Source organism: Antechinus flavipes, chromosome 6, assembly GCF_016432865.1.
Source record: "Antechinus flavipes isolate AdamAnt ecotype Samford, QLD, Australia chromosome 6, AdamAnt_v2, whole genome shotgun sequence".
Lineage (NCBI taxonomy): Eukaryota > Metazoa > Chordata > Mammalia > Dasyuromorphia > Dasyuridae > Antechinus > Antechinus flavipes.
Genome location: NC_067403.1, coordinates 34,161,033 through 34,187,914, shown reverse-complemented (window position 1 = coordinate 34,187,914; position 26,882 = coordinate 34,161,033). Strand labels below are relative to the sequence as shown.

Sequence of the window (26,882 nt, the reverse complement as noted above, 5' to 3'; positions counted from 1 at the left end):
ATAAAAAAAAAAAAGAACTTAACACACCCTTATATTTTTTCAGGAATATACCATAGATATCATTTTTGCCCAAACTTGGTTTGATAGTCGCTTAAAATTTAATAGCACGATGAAAGTCTTGATGCTTAACAGCAACATGGTTGGAAAAATTTGGATCCCTGATACTTTCTTCAGAAACTCAAGAAAATCAGATGCTCACTGGATAACAACTCCCAACAGACTGCTTCGAATATGGAGTGATGGAAGAGTTCTCTATACCTTAAGGTAATATTTTTGTTGTTATTTTAATTTGGAAAAAAATATTTACCTTAATCCTTTTTATCCATAGTAATGTTCTACAATCTATTAAATGTTTTTCTTGTTTGTTTTTTTTTAATGGCAAATGCAGAAATTATATTTCTATGTATCAGGTTTACAGACAAGTTTCTAAACATACAAGTTTCACAAAAGAAAAAGATTACATAATGTTTTTAAATATATTCATGTTTCAAGGATGTTTACATCTTTACAAATGATGGACAGAAAGCAAGCTGTTCTGCAGATAGAGTCCTCTTCATTTCCCGAGCTCTCCCTCAATCAATACATTGTTATACAGTTGTTTAACCATTTCAATCATTCCATCTGTGGTTTTCTTGGCAAAAATCCACAGTGATTTTTCATTTCCTTTGCCAGCTCATTTTACAGATGAAGAACTGAGGCAAACAGGGTTAAGTGCCTGAATCTAGTCTTCCTAATTCCAGTACATGCTATCCACTGCGTCATCTACCTGTCCAAACAATATATATTTTTGTCTTTAAAAGTCATCTAAGTATATTTGCCATTCCAATTTTCCTCTGCTGTCCTTAGAATATTGAAGCTTTCTCACAGTGGTACCTTATCAAAGCCTACTCTTCTGCTCAGCTCCCTGTCAAATTTTTTTTCTCCTTTCTTCTCTTTCCCCAAAGTCCCCATCAAAATATAGCTAACCTACATGCCACTTCCTCAAATCCCTTTCTTTTCTAGCTAAACTGATAAATTAATTCATGTTCCTCTAACATATTAATGGACATAATGAGAATTCTTTGTGGAATGAAAGTTGTAAATGGCACAAAGAAAAATGGGAAAATAGATGGTAAGTGCAAGAGGTCTGCAAAATTTTATCCAATATGACTTTCTCATAAGTTTCATAAAGAATGATAAATGACTCATAAGGTGATTAATAATTTACTAAGTATGAGTGAGAATTAGTAGATGGACAACTTCTCTTCTCCAGTTATTAGTGCTTCCCTCTTCTCCCCCCCCCTCCAATATAGTTCAAAGGATTGTTTTCTGGTAGATTAATTTGCACCTTCATTGTCTCTGTTCTGTTATGCTTAATCTATGTTCAGATTGTATTGACCACCTCCCAATAGCCCATATGTTATTTAAAAGGAGGGACAATTTTATTTTTGTCTTTTTTGTTACAAATGATAGCCAGCACAGGGCCTTGCACATCATAAGTTATTAATAAATAATTATTGGATAGAATTATATCTACAAGAGGAGCCATACCGAGAGATCATCAGTTTGCTGTGTTATTAAAATAATGGGCCACTGTATTATTCGCTATAGATAGCTTAGTTATATTTTAATGGGAGCTTATTAGTACTTAAGGAAAAGCAAAAACTCACAGGGAAATTTTTCAGGTACTAAAGGAAGACTGTTAAGGGAGACACCTGGGGAAAGATGCATCTCTCCAAAGAATACTCAGTAATTTCACATCAGTTCCAGCCTCTTCTGTCTGAAGCCAGACCTGCCAATATACCCGTGTTTGGGTTATTTATTACAGGAAGTATCATTAATGATCAAAGGAATTAAATAATTTGAAGTCTTGTAAAATTGTTTTAAATCATTATTAATTAGAGAAATCCTAATTAAATAAAACTTGAGATATCATTTCAAACCTACTAGATTGGTTAAAATGATTGAAGGGGAAAGAGAGAAATATTGGAGGGAATGGAGAAAAATTGGGACATGAATTTATTATTGTGAAACTATGAACTGAACCAACCATTTTAGAGATTAATTTGGAATTATGCTCAAATATTCTCTACTTTTAAGAAAAATTCTGTTTCTAACTTCACTGTTACTGGATTTAGAAAATAATTTGACTTCTTTAGCTTTACCTTAAGATATTAAAAAATATCCCTTGTTTCTTCTACCATATTCAACTCTTATATGTCTAGCTGTCCAGTAAATGTGAAACTTCTTAATTAAAAAAACAAAAAACAAAACAAACAAACAAACAAAAAAAAAACAAAAACAAAAACAAGATGTTTCACTTCAATGCTTATACATGGCAAATGGTTCACTCTTAACTTTTTTGTATAGACTCCTGATCCTATTATCCTAATTATTTTGATTTCTTAAAGAACACCTTAACTAGTGATCAAATTCAATGACTTAACCTTCATTCCTATTGACATTTTCCTAATTTTCATATCTTCATCCTCCAATTTATTTCCTCCCTTGATTTTAGGCACATGTTAATTATTTTCCCCCTTCTCAATGTTTCTTCCTCAATTTATTAATTTCTCCTCTTAGTACATTAATACGTGTAGGGTGGGAAGGAGACATTCTTCCACAATAGTATGTCTATAGCTCTTTTTTTGTTAACCACTGTCCTTCCATAGAAACAATTCACACTTTCTATTAAGATGACTCTCATTTACATATTCCCATTCTTGACCATTTTTTTTTCTCCTTGGCCAAAACTTACATTCAAAAGACATTTGTTTCTAAAATTATCATCATCTCAATTTCAAAGTATTTAATTTTTTTAAATTTAAAAATTTTAAAAAATTTAAAACCAAGCTTATTATCTTTCTTTCTTAAGCCTTCTGCTCTTTTGACCGTACTATATTTATGGTACTGCTGTCACTCTTTTTCACACATTCATCACATTGATTTTGTCTAATCAGTTGTCATATCCTGACAACTGTCTTTGAACCCCTTCCATTAGGCTGCCTCCTGCCATTGCCTTATTCCACGGAAAAGGTACTGAGACAATTTCAACAGCTTTCAGAAGATCTTCTGATTGTACTTTTCTTCAATTCTCCTCAATTTATCCTTCATATTGCTTCCAAAATAATGTTTGTTTAGCTTGGGACTTATCACTTTGCTTCTCTGCCTCCAGATCTTTGGTGGCACCCTCTGGTTTATTAAGACTATTTGATTTTCATTAAGATTCATATGGAATGGATATGGTCCTTTTCAACAATGAGGTGATTCAGGCCAGTTCCAATAGACTTGTGATGAAGAGACCATCTGTCACCAAAGAGGATTGTGGGAACTGAGTGTGAATTACAACATACTATTTTCACCTTTTTGATGTTTGCTTGCTTTTTTTTTTCCTTTCTGATCTGATTTTTCTTAGACAGCATGATAAATGTGGAAATATGTCTAGAAGAATTTCACATGTATAATATATATTGTATTACTTGCTGTCTAGGGGAGTGGGTAGGGAGAAGGAAGGGAGAAAACTTGGAACATAATGTTTTGAAAGGGTGAATTTGAAAAGTATCTTTGCATATATTTTGAAAAAGAATGTTATTAAAAAAGGAATGTAAACACTCAAAAACATTCTTATCAAAATCCCACAATTTGGATTTGCTTCACCTATCTTAATCTCAATTATCCATATCCATTTAATTTGTATTTCAACAAATCTGTATTACTCTTCTCTATTTAAAATCTCCCTCCTACAGCCACTTACCACCCACAGTCTGTGCTCTTCAAATTCTATAGCTTTGTCCATACTATACCCTATTTGAGGAATGTTTCTCCTAACTCAACTATTTAAAGTCCACCTATTTTTCAACTTCTAATCAAATAGTACTTCTACGAATGCCTCCCCATCACTTACCATTAAACTTCCTCCCATTTAATTTCATTAAATATCTCCCATTAAACTAGAGTTTCTTTCTCCAAAATGAAATTGACGTAGGTGATCCATGAGGTTTCTATGTACTCTTCATCTATGATCCTATGAAATTTAAATTTTAGTTTCCTTTTCTAGACATTAAGAGGGAAACGACTGTCTTATCTCCTTCACTACCCCCCCCAAATACACACAATGTGCAGTTAATGTATGTTCAATGAATGAATGAATGATAACTTTTGATATGCCCTATAACAATTCTTCTCTCAACTCACCACTTGCTAGACTTATATATTTGCTTTTATAAAATCATCCTCCCTTTATTCCAAACATCTTCTTAATCACTAAGCCAAGCTCCCAGGACAAGACAGGGCTAATCATATTCCTTATTGCTGCTACTGAAGTTTTACTATTCTTTAGCTCTTATTGCTGTACACATACACACACACACACACACACACACAGAGAGAGAGAGAGAGAGAGAGAGAGAGAGAGATAAACTATATATATATAGTTTATTTCTGTGTCCATGCATCCATTTAATTACAAGGTGTAAGTCAAATTATTTTTTCAGTGATTCACTATACTCTATTGCAAAATTCCATTTCTTTAACCTTAGAGACAGTCTATTTCTAAAGATGCGTCTATATTAAAAAATCTTTCCCCAATGTAAGTCCTATACTTTCCCCAGTAGCAATTTACATATAGATTTATATGATTGAATAGGAGAAGGAAAGGATTAAAAATGTAATTTGAGACTTATTTACTTTTTTTGACATTTTTTTTTCTGGGAACTTACTGAAGCAAGCAAAACTCATGATCCAAAATAAGTTAATTTTTAAAAAATGACTTTCATGGTTTTTTCTTGCCATTTTCTCACTCTATAAAAGTCTGTCATCAAAAGGTGCATCCAATATGTATGGACTGATGTCCCAAGATGAGAACAAATATTTGTTTTGTTTTATCTAAATCTTGTCCTTCCTGATCTCTCCCATTTCTATTTACCCATTCCAAAAATGCCCTTCTTCTACTCTGTAGATAACCCTTAACACTTCCAGGGTTCTTTGATTCATATATCTACAAAGAAACCCTTAAAGTATTTGAAAATGCCACAATGAAAATGATCCTATGATGAATTTTCATTCTATTCATTAGGAAAGTTATTCAATGGACCTTTATAACCAAGTAACAAAAGCTTTAAATAGGATAATATTTTTCTATTAAATCAAAATAAATGGCTATATTTTGGATATTCTGGTTGAGCTAAAAATGATACTTGTATTTTGGCAAGTAATTCATCATAGATATCTGAAAGTTTTGCTTTAAATTTAATTGAACTGCTTTCTAAATGTGTACTTTTCAAAACATCAGCCATAAGTAGGGTTAAAAGAAATGATTTTAAAAGGGACAGCAGTAATTCCTGGATATATTTCCTAGTCTACCATTAGACAGATATAAGTGGCTGATAATTATAAGCTTCTGAAACATTTTTGCAGTGATTAATTTGTGAAATATATTAAATCTTAAATGTCAAAATAATGTCACTGGTATCTATATTATCAAGTTCCTAAAAGCTTGCATTGAACACAAAACCCATTTTGAAATCTATCTTTCCTAAGAACTTTTTAATCTTTTAAAAATTATAACATCTCTTCTAAAGCACTTTCTGCCTATTTGCACCTTGGCTTGTTATAGAAAATGACTGCAGGATGCCAGTGATTTAAATTTCTTGTCTTCTGTTCTACACAGTAGAGATGATGCCAGCATGGAATTTCTATTTATTTTAATGGAAACGTGGTGTTATTATTATTTCCTCAGGATAGAGTAAGATAAGAAATAGTTCCAAAATGCACCAAGATTTGAGAAAATAGGGAAATAAGCTACCTACAAAAGCTAACTCGATATTCCATTAGGATTATTGGCTGATTCACAAACCTACTGGTTGCCTGGAGACTTTTTATTCAGAACACAGGGTTTGAAACTCTTCCAAGTTTAGTTATGTGAATTCTGACAGAGGGTACAGGGGGATGTATGATTGCCTCCAGACAATCCACTAAGTTTTTTGGATGTTTGAATAACTACCAATTGTAATTTTCATATTTTTTGTTTCTCAAACCTCACTCATCCCTTCCCAAAAGCAATTGGTTTAGACAATGGTGATATTACTAATTTTTTGACCTATAAAGCAACTCATTTCATAGAAAATAATACACTTTCACATTTAATAACTCTTAATATCTATAATAATTATCTTATGTTTTTCATGGTATCAATTAAAAAAAGATTTGATATTTCAATAGATTATGATTATTAACAACATGGAAATGGTTTCCCATAATGAATAACCCATCAGTAACTACTCATTCATTCTCTTATCTTTATCTTTTCAAATATTCACAAAGTCTAACTTGGGGTCTGCTTCTATGTTCTTTGATATTCTTTGATATTATCTAGATGCTAAGAGAACATGAATATTGTTTGTCAATTGTCCTATACATAATCACTACCACCCCTAGGCATATAACTCTTTGATCATATGTGTACTTATTTGTACTTCTGTGAAATATTTTTGTTGGTAATATGTAGTAGCCAGCTCCCATCCATCACATAACTCTCTATTATTCTTTGGGTTCATGAAATTTTATGCATGCAAATTTTAAATTTATGTATGTTAAAAACATTTTCTAAAGTACAAATAATTGTAGAGGTGTTGAATTGTCATCACAATCAAAACCACCACTAGCACTACCAATCTTCCTCCTCCTTCCTTATCTCTACATAATCATTGTCCTCATGTCCAATTCTGTGATACCCCATTTGGGGTTTTCTTGGCAAAGATATTGGACTGGTTTGCCATTTCCTTCTCTAGTGCATTTTATAGATGAGGAAACTGAGGCAAACAATCTCAAGTTACTTGCTTAAGATCAAATAGCTAATAAATATCTAAAAACAGAGTTGAATTCAGGAAGATTGGTCTTCCTGACTTCAGACCCCTCAGTCTATTTATTCATTGTACTACAGCATCATTGATTATACCAATTTCAGATGACTATTTCCTGGAGATGTTAAGATGGAAAACAAATGCATTCATTGTCATATCATAGTTAGAGAAACCAAGGCACAGAACTGTTTCATGACTTATCTATTGGCAGAACGGGGACAGGAATTCTGAGTCCCTAAAAGTACAATCTCCAGTATTCTCCATTAGAACATTCACCCACTAATTAAGTTCTCTTAGGTAGAAGTTAATACCTAAAACATTAAAATGCTGTACTTTAAAAAAAGATTGTTTTCTTTCTTTTGTGAACCCTAGAAAACAATGTGTAGCATTCACTTCCTAAATTTATAAAATGAGAATTTTGAATATGATCTTGAAGGTACCTCGTTGGTTTTGAAATTTCCTGATTACATGATTTTCTGTGGTGTGACTAGGTTATCTAAAGAGAGTTCCAAATATAAATATGATTCAAAGACCTAAATTTCCTAAATTCATTGTTTTGGGTTCTTAACTTTGCTTTATTAGGCATTTTCTTTTCTACTGTGTTTCTTTAAAATCCATTTTTAATTTTTTTTAAAGCATAAGAATTTTACCTCGAAAAAAATACTGGTAATATAAATTTATGAAATCTAGCTCTACAGAAAAGTTCTAGTTATTATGTAACAATTTGCCACATATAACATTTGTTAAGCTTATTGATAATGTGTTGTAATCTGAAATTTTGATGTTATGTAAAAATATACAGCTGCCTCTTGGGTGTTAATTTTGGTATTAAAAGATTATATCTTATAAATATCCAAATATATCATGTTTGTTTCTTAGCAGATCTTTGTTTCTTTGAATTAGGTTGACAATTAATGCTGAATGCTATCTTCAGCTACATAACTTCCCTATGGATGAACATTCCTGCCCACTGGAGTTTTCCAGCTGTAGGTGGTAAAATACTTTATAATTTTATCTCATTTGAAATTCAGATGTTGTTTATTTACTGATTGAAAAGGAGGAAATTATGTTCTTTGATTTCCCTAGATGCATGTTAGGGTTATCTACTGTAGACTGGACTATATAAAATACATTTACAATTTAGACCTCTCCTTTTAATCTTAAAAATAAATGACAAGACTTAAAGCTAAATTGGACATCTCAGTCACCATACTTGATAAGCATTAAAATTATCGAAGCAGCAACTATTTATTCTGATGTAGTTGAAAAATGTTACAGAGCTTGTCATGGGAGATCTCAATAACATAAGTAGGTACAAATGTCAAATGCATGGTCAGCTTTCTTGCAGAGATTTTAGAAAACTTTATTAGAATTCTCTATACTTTGGAGAAGCAATATTTAACTCATATTATCAAGATAGTTATAATTAAATATAATTCAAATACAACTTTTAAGGTGGTTTGTGTAAAATACCTTGTACTACAAGTGATTATAGAGTCAAGAAGTCTTGGATCTCAAAGTTTACATTCTAATGAATAGTATCAGTCCTTTTGCTAATACTTGTTTAATATAGGAAAAGAGTGTTGTTGTTGTTGTTGTTGTTGTTGTTTTAGTTGAAACTGGATATGTTAGAATAGCCTGCATAGAAAATATTAAGGTTTTGGTTCTTCTTGATAAGAAAGAATGAGAAAAAGTGAGGTTAAAATAAAATAATATAGCTATCAGTTTTTTAAAAAAAAAATTATACATATAAGTACACATAACTCACCCAGGAGACAACAAATTCCTTGAGGGTTGGTACTTTGTTGATTTTTTTCCTTTCATCATACAATATATAATGATTACTTAATAAACACACAGTTACAATTGTGAAAATGCAGTTCAATTATTTACCATATTTTTCTCAGGAATTCAGTATATATTTACATTATTTTACTTATAATCATTTTAATATAATTTTTCTTGGTGACTACCTAGTAGGCTCCTTTTAATTTCAAAGCACAAACATATCTCCCCCCACTATCATCTTCTTCACTCCTGCTCTTTTTCTAACCAAGAAAATACTTTCTACATGCATCCTTGATTTTTTTTCAATCCATCTTCTACAGCATATTGCCTCCTCCATCACCTTCATTGTTTCACTAATCTTGTTTCTCCCTTACTACTTGCTACTTCCCTTATATTTAAAAACAAATTCATGTCTCCTCCATCCTAGGCAGCTAGTTGGGGAAGTAGATAACACAAAGAACTTGGAAGTCAGCAACTCTTGAGTTCTAATCCATCCTGAAACATTCATCAGATATGTAACACTGGCCAAGTCACCTAATCTCAAGTTAAGCTTCCTTGTCTGTAAAATAAGGATAATAATAGCATTTACCCCAAAAGTTTGTTGTATCAAATGAATTAACATAAGGGAAAGACTTTATAAATTCCAAATCACTATATCAATACTATTTAATATTACCTTTTCTAAAGGGTAACACTCATTTGACATGACATTTTCACTAACTATCTGACTATATATTTGAAAAATTGCCAGTCATCCATATTGGCTTTCACAGAATTGAGTATGTGATTGAGAGTAGTGTGAGGCAAGTCTACCCAATTGAGTTAATATCCATTTGTGAAAATCTTAATACTGATATAATGGATTAAGGATTTATTGATTAGGTAATAGAACGTGCTTTCAGGGAGTTTTTATTCCTTCTGCTCCCATTGGATTTTATTGTCAGATTTTCATATTACAAATGAGAATGCAATAGATAGGGGGAGAATAGAAGCAGCAAGATTTTTAAGGAGGCATTAAAATAGTTCAGGTGAAAAATTAATATGGGTTTATTCTTGGACTGGTCTTAGAGGAAAGAGAGAGAAGATGGGATAGATGTCAAGAACAAACAGAATATGTTTACTAATTGGATGTGAAAAGAGATAGGAATATGATATTGATGATGCCAAATGTCAGAGATTTAAGGGGTTTGTGTGATTTAAGCATCAGAAAAGTCTTTAAATGTTACTTTCTGGCCTCAGGCACCATTGGGGAAAAAAGGGAAAATCCAGAAATGAGAAAAATTGGTATAATGGAGCAGAAAAAAAGAATAAAGAGGAGAATAGAAAACAGAGATATAGAGACAGAGAGAAAGAGAGGAGAAAAATAAGTGACATATCTGAGATTGATTGTTCTCTTTTCCCCACAAAGTTATGGGCTACTGAGACATCTTAATCTCATATATGATTTTTTTCAGATGGATATCCTAGAAATGAAATAGAATATAAATGGAAGAAAACCTCTGTGGAAGTAGCAGATCCTAAATATTGGAGATTGTACCAATTTGCATTTGTGGGATTACGGAACTCGACAGATATCTCACATACATTATCTGGTAAGAAAAATGACAATAATAACAATAAAACAGGACACCAGGTATTAGTTATCTTTGAAATTTTCATAGATATGTATGTTTATGCAAATTTTAATTATGTAAATAAGAATGCTGCTTTAGGGGTATATTACCTATGGAATTCTTGTGCAGGAATGGGTTGGATTAGCTATTTCTGAGATCCCTCTGGACTCTGAGTTTTTGTGATACTGTGATTATAATATGCCTTTTTCATTCTTTTCTTTTAGGGGATTATATCATCATGACAATCTTTTTTGATCTGAGTAGACGTATGGGATATTTTACCATTCAGACATATATCCCATGCATATTAACAGTAGTTCTTTCCTGGGTGTCATTCTGGATTAACAAAGATGCAGTACCTGCAAGGACATCATTAGGTATGAAATATTAAAATATACTGTGCTGCAATATGTCCTTTTATGAGTGTACTACCAAATGTATTACAGTCTATGTTATTAGGACCTAAATCAATAACATCTCATAGGACCCCTTTGCAGTATCATGATTAGGGGGTACCAGGGAAAAAAGATTAGAGAATGATTAAATTTTAAGTCCATTTATTCTTATTTGATCAAATGAGGACACAGAAAAATAGAACAAAGGAAAGATTAGGTAAATGAAATTCTCCCATTCCTGAGCCTCATTTTATTTAATCATTTCTGTCATTTCTCCTACTAAACCTTTTACCATCATTATACTGACTGCTTTTTATTGTCTCTATTTGCTTTTGGTGGAGGTTAAAATGAGAAGCAAAGGGTCCAAGAGTGAGGGAATTGAATAAGAAAGATGAGAAACCAGAGACTGAGTAATCTATAAATTGAGTAATCAGCCAAAAAGACATTTAGTGTCCCTGGACAAGAGCAATGGTGAAGAATGTGAATTGTTATATACAATTGATATGTTTGGTTTTTTACCATTATTTTTTAAATTATGTATTTGTACTTTTTTTATTTTTATAAGATGGCCATTTCCCAATAAATACATATTTCCCACAAAGGACCTTCTCCCAAAAGAGTTATTTTAATTGATGACACATGTCACTTTGCAGTATGCATCCTTTTAACATTGATAACATTAAAACAACACTATATTATATTTAACCTTATTTCTTTTTGGAGGCTGTTTATTTACAAAGTTATGGTTATTACTATTTTTTTAACTTTTTGTCACTTTAAACAATTCTTCTCATATTCTCAGAATTTCTATTCATCACTAATCATAGAACAATGAAATCCTTTTATATTCACATATCACAATTTCTTCAATACTACTGCAATCTCTGGGCACACATTTTGATTCCCTTTTTTGTTGTCATAAAAATTCTAATTATGTAAATGTTTGTATATACTGGTCTCTTTCAATAAATTTCTTTTGCTGTGTATTTTGGACATTATAATAACATCAAATTATTTTGAAAATGAACTAATTACCATTTTTAAGTCATATTAAAAACTACCTCCATTTGTACAGTTCATTTAAAAAGATAGCCTACTGTTTAGTTGATTCAGTCCAATGGAAAGTATAGCTTTCTGACTACTGATAATGATTTCATGAAAAAACATAAAAAGCTAAGGGCAGAATTTCTATTTTTAATCACAAACGGCTCCTTCATGTGGTTGCCTGAGATGGCTGGTGAAGATCTCCTGTTAATAATGTATAGTAAAATGTAAATCACTTGGAATCATCAATATTAAAACTCAAGGCATCTAACTCTGGAGCTGGCAAAGAAATTGCCTTGGGAGTCTGACAAAGATGTTGATGTTGTTAATAGACATATTCTACAACCATCTTTTCTTGGTCTTTTATGGTTATATTAATGTAAAATCCATTTAAGTTTCCAACATATGTACTATTTTGAATTATATGTATTATTGGGTTTCCAGTTCTTCAAAAGAAAATCTTCCCTACATGATTATAGATTTTAAATGATATTTGTTAGATGATTTTTTGGCTCATTAAGAGAGATAATGTGTTACAATGAACAGATATGGGACCTAGGAATTGGGATAACCAGGGTTCAAACCCCATTTTTAACAACTGCTATAACAGCTTTGTAACATGAATAGGCAAGTCATTTAGCTTTGCTGAGCCTTAGCTTTCTCTTATGTAAAATAGGGAAATAATGCCAAATTTACATGGCTATTATGTGGAACAAATGAGATAATAGTTCCAAAGTCCCACTTTGTAAATCTTAAACTACTAAATGAGTGTGCTTTTGTGGTGGACTAGATACTGTCTTTGGAGCAATATCTAAGCCTCTGAAGTTCTTTTTGATAGATGAGTATAAAAGATAAATATTTTTCCTGCATTCATGATTATAAAGTGTCCTTTGAAAAATGGCCCAGGGAGGGAAGTGGGAGTTAGATATCTAGCTTCAAATGGTTGAAGAAGAATCTCTTTCTGCCAGACGTGGCAGGATTCAGACTATGTAAGGATGAGATTCACCCCAAAAAAGGAAATTCAGAGGACAGAATATGTAATTCTATAGAAGCAGTATCTATCTGGAATGATGCAGAAAGAGACCCCCAGAATGATGTAGCCTCTGGACAACCTAGATGACAGAATAGTTTGTGGCCTGTCCTGGCAATGCAAAATGGTGTCCAGGACAAGGTAAGATGGCTCACTTTGTTGACTGAGTTGTAGATCCTTCACTGTAATTCTTTTTGAGTAAATGATCCATTTATGAAGATATTGAATTATGTGAATGGGGAGAAAAAAAGTTGTCTTTGCCTTGAGGCAGCCTGTGTGTAATGGAGAGAAGAAGAGTTGGTCTTGGAACCACCCTGGCCAGAATGAAAGTCCTGCCTCAGACATATATAGATTGATTCTGATGAAATCATTTAGTCTCTTGTTGCTCTAGGCTATTCTGTAATAGGACCAGTTGCTGAGAAGGCACTGACTTACATTGATGAAGACAGTTTCCTCATATAGAAGCTCACCACAGAAACAAAAAGATGAGGGGATTGCTAGATGTCACAGTGGATAGATTACTGGTTCTGGAGTCATGAGGCTCTGAGTTCAAATTCTGCCTTAGATACTAGCTATATGAGTCTGGGCAAGTCACTTGATTGTGATTGTCTGCAAAGGAAAGAAAAAGAAATGAAAAGATAGAACAAGTTCCTATTCCTATCTTTGCATTGGATCTAAAAGGAGGAGACATAAAAACAAATATAGTACTCTCTGCCTCCCTTTAATATGCCATGCTTTTTCATTAATAGGTTTATAACATAGAAAGGAAAAAAGCTAATGGAGACCTAGAAATAGAAAAGAACTAAGGTACTTAGGAAATTACACATCAAATGTTAATTTAGTCATGTGATTCATGAAGACTCAATTATTTTCAAGTTATTCCTAGCACCACAGGACCAACATGGAATGTCTCTGTCTCTCATCTCTAATCTCTTTCTTCTCTCTCTCTCTTTCTCCCTCATTCCTTTCCTCCTTTCCTCTTTCCTCCCTACCTTCCTCTCCCTCCCTATCTCTCTTTCTGTCTCTTCCTCTCTCCCTCTCCCTCTCTCTGTATACATAGATATAGATATAGATAGATTGGCATATATGTTGCTATTTGGACAACCATCTACCAAACAGTGTAAGCTCCTTGAGAACTGAGTCCCCCGAGCTTTATTTTTTGGCATTGTAATGCTATGGCTTATTTACCTGGAACATAGTAGATAATTAGTAAAAGTTTGTTGACTAACTACAATACCTTTTGTCTCTTCCATGACTTGTATTATCCTTTGTTATTTTCAAAAAGTCACGTTTTATTTTAAAAGGATGAAAAAAAAACTTGATTTTCATTATGAACTTATTCACATATTTCTTTCTGGGAAAAAAAAAACAATGTTAGGTTATTCCTATCATTAAGTTTACATAATGTCATATGCCAGTGTTTTATGAAATAGCAAATATGAATTATGTAAGCATCACATGTCTGCAAGTATTTAATATTTTCAAATGTTTAGACAGAAATAGAATTTATCAAAATTTAAACTGTTGCAATATCTATTGAAACAAAATCAAAATGTGGCTATGATTGACTTATCTATTGGATCATTTGGAATGGAAAAACCAAAGGTTGAAATTTAAGGCTTTCAAAAAAAGGTAACATAATATAGTGGATACTGAGGAGGCACCTGATCTGAACAATGTTTTGAGCCACATCTCCAATACATTCATTGTCTTATTCTGAGAAAACTGTTTTATCACTCAGTATCCCAGACCAGGCTATATATAAACAGCCTTACTGACTTTACATCTCCCACATCAAATACAGTGTCTCAAAAATTAGAATTATATAAAAATACTTGTTGAAATGAATGAAACTGAAGATTTATCCTTCTGGATCTTATGATTCTTATGTGAATATAGGTCTTACGAATGTGAAGTTTGATGTTATCACTGAATATCTTATCATTTAAATAACAGAAAATATGATGCAATGAAGAAAATCCTTCCTTGTGTTAAGAAAGACTTTTCTCTGAAAGATATTTGACTATTCATTTAAATTTCCAGTGTCCCAAAACAACTCTCGAAAACATCTTGCAGAAGAATTATCGATCTTTATTAGTAAATGGAGTTTCTTCATTGGGCAATCTAAATATCAATGGAATCATAGGTCCAAACAAAACAAAATCATACATGTTTTTTTTTTTTTTCATTTTAATAGATGTAAGTTTGAAATTTTCTACTGCCAAAATCAGAATACTACTTTGTGATTTTGAAATGCAGACAGGGTTTAATTAGAGTATAATTGACATAAGGTAAAGGACCTGAGCAATCTCTTTTCAACTATGTTGGGTGAATATGGAAAAGAAAGAAGGAGGTGGTATACATTATATAATATTTAAACCTTTAATATAAAAAACATTTTTTTCTTGAGGATTATGGAAAGACAACATTCTGTTATGAGTAGTATCAAAAGCAGATTTGGATATTTATCTAAATTTTTGAAAAATGTACTATATAAAAATTATATTATTATTATATTATAACTATCATATACTTTTTATAACATAATGATTATAATAATATAATAGTACTTACATTATAGATTATATAGGCATTATATGTGCTTCTTTGGTAAAAGTATACATGTTCAATAGCTTGCTTCTTAATAAAATCACCATGTTAACAATATTATGCCATGATTATTCATTCCATCTTTTCTTTTTAAAAATTAGTTTGTTTTGAATTAAGAATGAAAAGATTAGGTAGGATTATAGATTTACATTGTGGTATGGTGTGGCAGAATCTTTAAAATTTTAACATGTTGACCTGAAGACCTGAAACATTTTGACAACTGAGTTCAAGTCTTGAGTCTGACATTCACAAGTTATCATAAGTAAGTCACCTAACTCTTCCTGGCAAAATTACTTGCTCATGATATCTGATCCATTTTTTGTCCTTATTAGTTTGTTATCAATGGATATTATGATACTGAATATTCAACTCTGTTGTAAAACATAAAGTTTTATATATGTACTAGTTGTGAGACTCTGGGAAAGTCATTTAACATTCTGACCCCAAAAAGTCACTAAAATTAATATTATAAATAATCTTCCTTAATGGAAGAAGTTTTCAAAATGAAAATACTCTCCCAGATTGAAATCAGAAATGAAATTAAATAGAGATAAATCATGTGTATGTGTGTTTGTATGTTTATGAACAAGCATACATACATGTAATAGCTATACACATATAGGAGGAATGAACAATCATATATTAAGCAACTGTTATTTTCCCAGCTCTATACTATGGGCTTTACAATTGTTATCTCATTCAATCCTCACAACAACCATAGAAGGTAAGTACAATTATGATCCTCATTTTACTGTTGAAGAATTTAAGGTTAATTTATGTGCCCAGGGTCATACAGCTGCACATAATGCTCCTTGGTTTTGGATGTTTCAGGTCTTTCTGACTGAGAATTATTTGCTTATACACTATGACACATTGCTTTTCAAAAATCAATGAACAAAAGTCAGTTCTTATATTTTTTTTCAAAGCTTTTGTGACATTAACAGTCATGTAATAAATAACAAACTATTTAAATTATTTATAATAACATATAATCATACTTATCAGTAAGTACTCTTCAAAATGGCTAAAATCATAGTGATTTTATTATACTGTATATTAATTATTCTTATTTTTAAAAAAGCTTTTGCTGTATTAAAGAAAGACTGATAATGTAGAATAAACACTTTTAAAGGCTTTAGATTACCACTACAAAATTGGAATATGCTATGATTGTAATTAGCAATAATTATTCCTCTCCAAAAAGGATGATAATTAGAGTAATTTTACTGAATTATTTATTTATTTACTCCTTCAAGATGTCTGTTCTATGCAAGAAGGGTGGTCCATAAAACCCTCTGGTCATTTTCCTTCTATCCCTATTTGTTTGAATGCAGGTATAACCACAGTGCTGACAATGACAACTCTGAGTACCATTGCCAGGAAATCCCTCCCTAAGGTTTCCTATGTGACAGCTATGGATCTCTTTGTTTCCGTTTGCTTCATTTTTGTTTTTGCGGCCTTGGTGGAATATGGAACCCTGCATTATTTCACTAGCAACAAAAAGGGGAAGAAGCCTAAAGACAGGAAATCCAAACAGAAGTCAAGGGTATGTTGAAGCTTATATTTCTGTCATTTCCATCTACCAACAGATACAGTATTGGGAAGCATATGGAAATTATTTTGTTTTTAATAAACTGATGCTTGAGGAATGGGCTATGAAAGAGGGTGAATGAAAATGAAAGATTAAAAAGAACAGTAAGCATTTCTCCAATGGCAAAATCACTTCTAGGACCTTTGGAAGACTATTCCATACAGGCAGATTTTCCCTTTTAATTTAGCTCATCTGAAGTTATAAACTTTTTTTTAAAGCTAAGATTTTCCCCTTTCTATTTTAACTTTGTTTTGGGATTCCAGGTTCTATCTGAACTTGATACCCTCCAGCAAAATAACTTTTCTAAAGAAACATGCTTTTAAAAAGTCTGATGTTACTTACTTTTTCTTTGCAAAAAAAAAAAAAAAAAAACTCTAGAATTTTATTTGCCCTTTGCACACCATCTCCCCTTCCTACATATTTACTTTCTTTTCCTTGACATGAAATCGGAAAGTTGAAGTGGGTACTATAATGCTGTAAATAACAGATATTAACATCATTCACCACCTTTGGTAACCATCTCCATTTCTTTCCCCACTCCTATTCTTTTTTTTTTCCCCAAATACTTAAAGCAAAATTTAATAAATATTTTTAAAACAAAAAAAAGTATATTTAATGATAATTAAGTAGGTAGAAATATTTTATAGGAAAAATAGCATAAGGTTCTCTCTGCTCCTAGAAAGAGATCATCATCCTCTTTCCCTTAGGAAAAAAATGTTCTTTTCAGTTGTTGTTTCTTTTCCTCACCTCATTTTACCTCATTCCTCCTTCACTTTTCACACCCATTCACTTCTGGGATATTTTGCTGTTCTTCTGAATTTAAAAAAATAAACACATTTATGTGAGTTTCAAGCTCAGAAGTTTGATTATCTGATATACTTTCATGGACACAGCCATATACCCAGTTGTCTGCCTAATTCCTTTGGGGATCAGTGAGATCTTCCCCCTGAAAATAGGAGATACATCCCAAGAGAATACAACCCATTATCAGGGATATAGCCATGCAAATTTGCATTTGAGAATTAGCTTCTGACTCTGCTTTTACTTGAGATCATTTTAGTTTATCTCTCATACAAACCATAGTGAATAAATGAAACAGTCTCTTAGGGACCATTCAAGGCAGATAGATAATTCCCAATTATTTTTTTGAATGGAAAGAAAGCAACTTTTCCACATTTCTATTTTAACTCTGTCTAAGCATCTCCTTCAATGTCAAGTTTCCCCAATTGTTCACCAATAGTCACATTTCTTCAAACATGGTTCTTCTTAATGGAAACTTTTATATAATATTTCTTGATATTACATTTGGAAGAACTAAAAAATTATAAAATACATCCTAAAGAGGTACCATCTGTTAGTGAGATTGGTCTTATATGATTGGGAAAAACAAACACGCTTATACCCTAAGACATGTTATCAAAGAGTTTACAAATGAGGATCAGTGTTTAAGGGGAAAAAAATAGCTTAATGTAGTGATAGAAACCCAGCCTGGGAGTCTACAAGATGTTTCAACCCCATAAGGGATCCATATTGGCCATGGGCCTTTGGAGAAATCTCTTATTATCTTAGTGCCTCCAGGCAACTCTAAAACTACAAATTGTCATGCAGACGCTGCTCTTCTTTGGTCTGTAGAGTTCCTCCTTTAGGAAATCAGAAAACAATAATGAAAAGGTGTTTGCCATAGGGCTAAAGGTTAATTCCAGAAAACCTGGATTCCACTTCTGCTCCTGAAACTTAGTGATTATAGGACCATGGATAGCTTTTTATCCTCATGGAGCATATAAAATTCTCAGAGGTAGCTTTTAAGTTTAGAAGTGCTGGAGGGTCAAGATAGTAAGATTTACCAGTTAAAGGAACACTATTCCAGTCATATTGTTTTATTTTAAGGCTATGGCCTTTACAGCATTCTATTGCAACTGTTAACAAGTTGGTTCCTGAAACCTGGACTTTGTAATTACATATTGTGCTCTTATTGAGGATTTAAAAAAAAAAAAAAAAAAAAAGAATTTTCTTTAGCACCTGCTTAAAAAAAAAAAAAAAAAAAAAAAACCTGAGCCTCAAGAGACTGCATAAGGAGTTCAAAACCATTTTTCCTTTCTTCTTAGTGTGGTTGTGCTGCCTTGCCAATTCTTTCAACCCTAGATGGCATGCTGAGTGAAAAACTGGGATCAGTGATCAAATCGGATTCTCCCCCATGGTTCAGTATTCAGCCATATGGTCTTGTTAATCAGGTAGATTGTAGCACATTTTCATGATGTATAGACAGCTGTGCATACTGCTGTCTACAAACTATACACTTGAAGCCTTTATGGAATCTCTGTCTCCTTTTATTCCAGACTAAGCATCCACACAGTAAGTTCAATGCCAAAAAAATCTGCCTATTATCTGGCCACAACATCTGTTGATTCTGTTCTCTCTCATATATTTCCCCCCAAAATATAAATTTTAAGTCATCTAAATTTCATATATATATATATGGGGAGGGGGGATGTGTGTCTGTACAGACAGGCAGATAGATGGATGAGTAGAGATAGAAAGATAAATAGATATCATTTTTTCTCATTTCTTCATGGCAGTCCTAGAGCCTGAGGCCACAGCTGCTGGGTCAGAGTAACTGAAAGGTCAGGGCATTTTCCTTGAAGCCCAGAGAAAACGCATTCCATAACACAGTTATTGGAAAAAAATCTCAACCCTCCAGTCCTTGGATTCTTTGCTTAAGGAACATCCCAACCTTCAAAATAATTAAATTGTAGGTGCACTGAGACCTGACAAGATAATTTTTTTCAATCTGTCAGTTTCTCAGAGTGTAGGAAAAGAATTGTTCAGTTGAAATAATTCTTTTGAGTCACTCATATTATTGTAGTGTCATTTTCAATGGTTTCTAATTATATTTCCAAATGGCTGTCTTTTTTTTTTTAAAGAAAAGCTATATAAATTAAGCAAAACATATTGAATCTAAATAGAAAAATATCTGTTTTGCATAGTCAAAAGCCTTATGAGAATAACAGTAGTTATTCATTCATTGGGTTTCTTTAGCAGGAATTCTCACCTACAATCATCAGGTAAGTTAATCAAAATTTATATTATTTCCACACCATATAATATTCCCTAGTATGGTACATACACACATATGTGTATACATATATGTTACATATATGTATATATATTGTGTATGTGTGTGTATATGTATATATTATGTATGTACAACAAAGACCCAAAGAAAATGGTCAATAAGAATATTGGAACCAGGAAACCTCTATGGAAGAGGTCACATTTTAGTTTGACTTTTTAAAAAAAAACATAAAAAATTCTGCATGAAATTCAAGGAGAGTATAAAGAACAACTAATAAAAGCATAGTGACAGGAGAGTTCAAGAGTAGTGTGTGAAGTAAGTAATATTATAGTTTGGGAGAAGAAGAGAGTATACATAAGAGTACAATATGAAATAAGACCAGCAAGATAAAGCAGTGGTAAATTATAGTTGCTTATGACTATATAATTTTTACTTGATGGATAGCCAATAAACTGTCACTGTATATGAGATGATGTTGAATTATCAATAATATGAATAATGAAGATTATTCTATAGAAATAAAATAGTTCAGAGAGAGAGAAAAAAATAGTAAGAAGATAAAATTATTTCAACACAGAGAGTCATAAAAGTCCATATAGTTTGGTAGCAATAAGAATGATGAGGAGGTGATGAATGGAAGAGAAGTTATATTAGTACAATTTTTAAGAGAAATTAAGAGAATTTTAAGAAGGAAGGGAGAAAGAAAAATCCAGGAGAAAACCAAAGGTTAAATGTAGGGAATTAAATAAAATGATACCACTTGGGGAATTAGTTAAATTAAAAGCATAAGTAAGTCAATAGATAAATATAAGCTACACTTTGAATATATTAATTTTGAGTCTATTATGGAACACCCAGATAGAGACAACTTATAGTTATTTTGAAAGGATGAATTCATACCTCAGAAAAGATAGCATGGAAGGAGCTTTTGACTTGGATGTCATCTTCATGGAATAAATGAGTAATTTTAGCAATTTGTCTTGGACTCAGTTTCCATAACTATGAAACAAAGAGGTTGATTTAGATGAAATTAAAGATCTCTTTTCATGTCTAAATTTTTCTAAACCTATAAATCTGGGAGCCTATGATTCAATGAGATTTTTTAAAATAATATTTTATTTCCCCAATTAAATTTAAAAACAATTTTTGACATCTATTTGTAAAAATGTTTGAGTTCTAAATTTTTTCTCTCTCTTCCTACCCTCTCCCCCTCATTGAGAAAGCAAGCAATTTGATATAGGTCATACAAGGGCAGTCATGCCGTGAAAGAAAACACAGACAAAAAAAAGATAAACCAGGAAAAATTAAATAAAGAAAAAATTATGTTTCAATTTTCATTTAGACTCCATCAGTTCTTTCTTTGGAGGCAGATAGCATTTTTTCCATTATAAATCCTTCAGAATTGTCTTGGATCATTGTATTGCTAGGAAAAACTAAGTCATTCACAACTGATCATTATACAACATTGCTGTTACTGTATAAAATATCTTCCTGGTTCTGCACATTTCACTTTTTATTAGTTTATATAAATCTTTCCAGGTTCTTTTGAGATTATCTTACTCATCATTTCTTATAGCACAAGGGTATTTTATCACAATCATATACCACATTATCCAGCTGATGGACATCTCTTTGTTTTTTTCAATTCTTTGCTACTACTATAAGAACCACTACAAATATTTGTGTATATATTATTCTTTTCCTTTTTTAAAATCTCTTTGGAATACAAACCTAGTTGTGATATTGCTTGATTTAAAAGTACTATTCATGGTTTTATGGCCCTTTGGCCATTCTCCCTAATAATGTGTATAGGAGGGCTTCTTTTTTCCACTTTCAACCTCCTTTTATCTGAGAAATTTTTTCAAGACCACAGGCATATAGATATATAAAATGGATACACAAATCAAATATTTACAATTAACAAATCATAACATTATGACCCCTACATTCAATGACATTATGTAGTATAAGATAGTGACTCACAGATACAGAATGATTAGATCAGTTCAAAATGCCAACAGTAGTATATTAGTCTCTTATTATTCCCACATCCACTTCAACATATTTATCATATTCCTTTTCTATTTTATTACCCAATCTACTAGTTATGAGGTGGTAACTCAGAGTTGCTTTAAATACTATGAGGCCGCAGAGCTCCTCAAACTACAGCCCGCGGGCCAGATGCAGCAGCTGAGGACGTTTATTTCCCTCACCCAGGGCTATGAAGTTTCTTTCTTTAAAGGCCCACAAAACAAAATTTTTGTTTTTACTATAGTCCGGCCCTCCAACATTCTTAGGGAAAGTGAACTGGCCCCTACTGAAAAAGTTTGAGGACCCCTGTAACTCAGACCTAATCAATACTTATTTAGAGTATTTTTTTTCATGTGACCACAGATAGCTCTGATCATTTCATGTGAAAATTTTCTGCTCTTTTCTCTTCCCTCCCTCCTCTTTCCTCTTCCTCCTTCTCCCTCCCTCTCTCTTGTCCCTCCTCCCCCGCATTTTCATCATTAATAGTTGTGACTGTGACTATGCTTAAGTGAATATTTAAAATGAATCTTTCTTGGTTTCAGCTGAGATAAGCAGACTTGTACTGGGCACATTTCTCCGGTTAATCCTTCAGTGGTTTCCAGGATAAAAATCAATATATCTCCAACACTCTGTTCCATTACTAGATACATTCATTCATGGATGTTCATTTGTTCAAATAAGCACTGTTGGTTTCTTGTTCTTCTATAAAATATTATAAAAGTTCTCTCTGGGTGCCTTCCCTGGAATCAGAATTTTGTCGGTCCCTGTTCGGGCGCCAAAATGTGGTGAGCTTTTTCTTCTCAAAACACAGCCAGGTGATAAAAGTTCAGATCTTTTATTATCTCCAATATAGCCCGGTTAGCTTAGAGGTCTATCTCTCTGCTTGGTTCCAAGAGCTCCCTCCGAATGTCGCCAAATCCAAAGGTTTTGTCCTTCAGCCTCTGCCTCTGCTTTCTTCAGCCTCCAGCCAGCTTCACTTTTCATGTCATTCCGGTGAAATCTCCCAAAGTGCTCTGTGTCTGCACCAGAGTGCTCCTCTCCAATGCAGCTGGACTCTCTTCTGTGACCAGCCAGCCAAGTGGAATATATTCTGGAATAGCTCTCTCTTCACTGGCCTTATATCTTCTGAGAGAATGGGATTATGGGTTTTCTCCCATGGTGCTCTCTGGCCCTAAGAGCTTTAAGGGAGGTGTGAATTCACAAAGGTACAAAGTTTACTTTGTGAATCTGGCAAACTTGTGAACTCCAATGAGTAAAGGTGTGAACACAAGCCTTGTATTAATTAGTTCTACTTAGTACCTTGTTTCAGGTTCTGGCCCAAAACATCTTCTTGTAAGATCAGATCAACTCTAATTAGTTAGCAGTTTGTAAAGATTCCAACAAAGCACAATTATTTGAATCCATACATTCTATTTTCCCTTTTCAAGTTATTTATTATATATTATAATATATGTATGTATATATACATATATATCATAGCAATGTAAATACATCTTTATAATTATCATCTAATATAATGTTATAGTCACTTAAAAATTATACATCTTCTAAGAAGATACTATATAAAAAAATTGACATTAGGAGCAATCATAGAATGAGTTCTCACTTATAAGATTAGTAAAACACTTTACATATGGCACTCTACCTGAGGTTTGTCATGGATCATGCTTCATAACTGGAATTCACTTTTTCCTCACTTCTTCCTCATGTAGTCTCTCACCATCTTGAATTATATGTTCTAGCACCATTTTCTACAAGATGCTTTCCTAACTCTGCAAACTACTGGTCCTCTATCTCATTATCTTTTGTTTAGTTATCATATCTATGTCATACTTTTTCTATATATATTTATTCTATATAAAATTCTATGTGTGCATGCTGCCTTTCCCTATACGATAAAAGCTCTTTAAGAGGAGACATTGATTCATCTTTTGTCTTTGTACCTTTTAGCACTTTATACAGTGCCTGATGTAAAAGGTTCTTAATGATTGTGGATTGGTTGATTTAAGCCTTACAGAAATCCCACGAGGTACTTACTGTTTATAAGACACTATTTCTAAAACTAAAAAGGACCATGAATTGTGGGGTTTTCTCCATTAATTTGTATGAATTCCAGTAGTAAGTTGTGGAAAAGGAAAAAAAAATAGATATGTACAAATGTAAAAAAAATACATATTTTCATTATTGCATCAGTAAATATTTTTGAGGTATCAATGGGCAAGGAATAGCATAATATTTTTAGATCTTAAAACACTACATAAATGTCAATTGTAATTATTATTATTAATTCAATGTGAAAAACCCAATATGTCCTTTTATTCAGAAATCACCTGCAGTTGCAGTTCGCCCTGGATCTACATTGATTCCAATGAACAGCATTTCTCATCCGCAACAACGAGATGATGATTATGGATATCAGTGCTTGGAAGGCAAAGACTGTGCCAGCTTTTTCTGTTGTTTTGAAGACTGCCGGACAGGATCTTGGAGGGAAGGAAGAATACACATCCGTGTTGCCAAAATTGACTCATATTCTCGTATATTTTTCCCAACAGCTTTTGCTCTATTTAATCTTGTTTATTGGATTGGCTACCTTTACTTATAAATTTCCATTGCTCTCAAATATTGACAGAGCAAAACTAAACATAGATATTATTTGATGTAACTCAATAACATGAAGTTTATTTTTTTTAACCAAAGCAGAAAAACAGCATTACTTTGAACATTCCATTGCTATCTTTCCGAGGTTCCTAGAGTTGTAGTATTTAGATCAAAGCTAATTAAGCACATATTAATTATTATTGATGACACAGCCCTTACTAACAATATCAAGATACTATTTATTTATATATCACTTAATTTTTAAAATTAATTTATTTTCTATAAGCTCATTTCAAAGATGTAAGCACTATCTTGTGTCTGATGTTATGCTGAAATATGTATTCCCTATGTTTGTCTAAAAAGTCAAATTCTAGAACTGGAAGATGGTCCTATTTTATCCTAACCTTTTTTTTTCAGGATAGAGAGATGATTGTCCTAAACTCATTGAATGTATATAGCAATTTTTTTTTCAGTTCACAAGATTTTAAGGTTTTTTTTTCTTATATCTACGCCCTTTACTGAAAAAAAAAAAGAAATCCTTATAACTAATATGCATAGTAAAACTAAAAAATTGGATTTTGGGGGGGAGCCTCAGATGGGGAGAGATATAATAAGCATTTGATTTCATTTTTCCTTTGAGCATTATATATATAGATAGATATTGTTTTTCAAGGACTTTAAGAAAACAAAACAAAATAAGATTATTCTTTATCATGGCCTTGAGGTAGACCTGGATTCTTAAATGTAAGTTAGCTGTGAATAATCTTGCAGGTGTTACTCAATTCCAGGCTGGAAGAGTTTTTGGTAGGGCCTGGTGACTCACTACTCTCTGAATATCAGCCTAAGATTGTTTAGACAGATTTATCATCACTGGATTGGGTTCTTTAGTTATGATTGTAATATATATACACGTACATGTATATATACACCCATACACATATATGTTTGTGTGTATACATATATGTGTGCATATGTATATACATATATATAATATAAAACTCACAAATTAGGTACTGTGTGTATAGTGCTTTTGTAAACTGTGAAACACTGTATGTCTGTTACTGTTGCAATTAAGGAAAAAGTTAATTTTGATTCACTATATATTATGTGATAGAATCAAACTCTTCATAAGGAGAACACAAGACAGTAAAGGAACAATTCCTGACCTTCTAAAGAATGACATGGAATTAGAACTTTGCATTTGTAGAACACAAAGAATGATCTCATTCTGACTTACCTATTGTCTTATTATGCCTTTGGTGATTTGGGACCCTGGAATAAGTCAACTACAGGTTTTTATTTTTATTTAATTTAATTTTTTGGTACAAGTAAGTTGAAATGGTGTGGCATCTAAACCATAATCCTATAAAAATGAAGATATGGACAGATAACTATTGAAATCAGCTAACAGTGGAAATAAATGTAAAAAGGCAACACCTATCTTTATATTACATAAACTCGATGTTGAATTTTACTCATAACTAAGGAGTAATACTTCTAACTTGTCAACTGTATCTACTTGTTCACATATTGATATTTAAAAAGTGTCTGATATTCTGGGTGATTATTAAAATATCTTTTATTTGTATAGGTCATTTAGCTTATTAAAACAACAATGACGACAAATCAAGAACAACCTTGTATGTGCTGTATTATATTGTCACAATCCTGTGTGACAAAAGGGTACTTATTGCTATCCTCTTTTTTAATAAATAAGGAAATCAAGTCCCAGAGGTATTGAGTGAGTTGCCCAAAATTACTTAAGAAATTGTAGACTTAATTATTACCGGTGTCTAGATTGTCTCATCTCCATAGATCAGTTAAGATGACAAAATGAGCTCTTGAATATTAGAACTTTCAATGACTACTTGTCTAACTTAAGTCAGTAAGATTTAGCTTAGTATCAATCTTTTTAAATTTTTCTTTAGTCTATGCTTAATTCTAATCTCTCCAATATATAAATTCAGGGAAAAATTATTAGAATGATTGGGTGAATCCAGTTATACTATAACCTTGTCTACTATTTGAGCTAGTTCTAGACAGGAGACAGTATCAACAAGAAATTTTGTGAAAGGAAGTAACAGAATGTTTCATTTATATATCCCACAAACATTTATTAATCTCCTGTGATGTTCAAGGCTTTGTTACTAGTGCATAAATTTTACTGACTGCATATATTTTTTAACTACTTCTGAAGTCTCCATGGATAATGGTTTGTTATAGGATAACACAACCTTGAATGATATTTATGTTCAATGGCACAATGCCAT

General features: G+C 32.2%; 1 protein-coding gene across 1 annotated transcript; it reads left to right on the top strand.

Annotated features, from left to right (window-relative positions):
* The first annotated feature begins 49 nt into the window (after window positions 1-49).
* On the top strand, window positions 50-26,798 carry LOC127540457 (gamma-aminobutyric acid receptor subunit gamma-1). Its single transcript, XM_051965150.1, has 6 exons — window positions 50-264; window positions 7,743-7,825; window positions 10,082-10,219; window positions 10,465-10,617; window positions 16,654-16,865; window positions 24,338-26,798. The coding sequence occupies exons 1-6, from the start codon at window positions 110-112 to the stop codon at window positions 24,614-24,616; spliced, it is 1,020 nt and encodes a 339-aa protein (XP_051821110.1). The 5' UTR covers window positions 50-109; the 3' UTR covers window positions 24,617-26,798.
* Window positions 26,799-26,882: the final 84 nt, after the last annotated feature.

Bases quoted from the DNA above. Each gene is read 5' to 3' on its own strand.
- LOC127540457 (XM_051965150.1), top strand. From the start codon at position 110: ATGAAAGTCTTGATGCTTAACAGCAACATGGTTGGAAAAATTTGGATC. The intron at 265-7,742 runs GTAATATTTTTG...TCTTTGAATTAG, and splicing joins AGAGTTCTCTATACCTTAAG to GTTGACAATTAATGCTGAAT. The intron at 10,618-16,653 runs GTATGAAATATT...GTTTGAATGCAG, and splicing joins ACCTGCAAGGACATCATTAG to GTATAACCACAGTGCTGACA.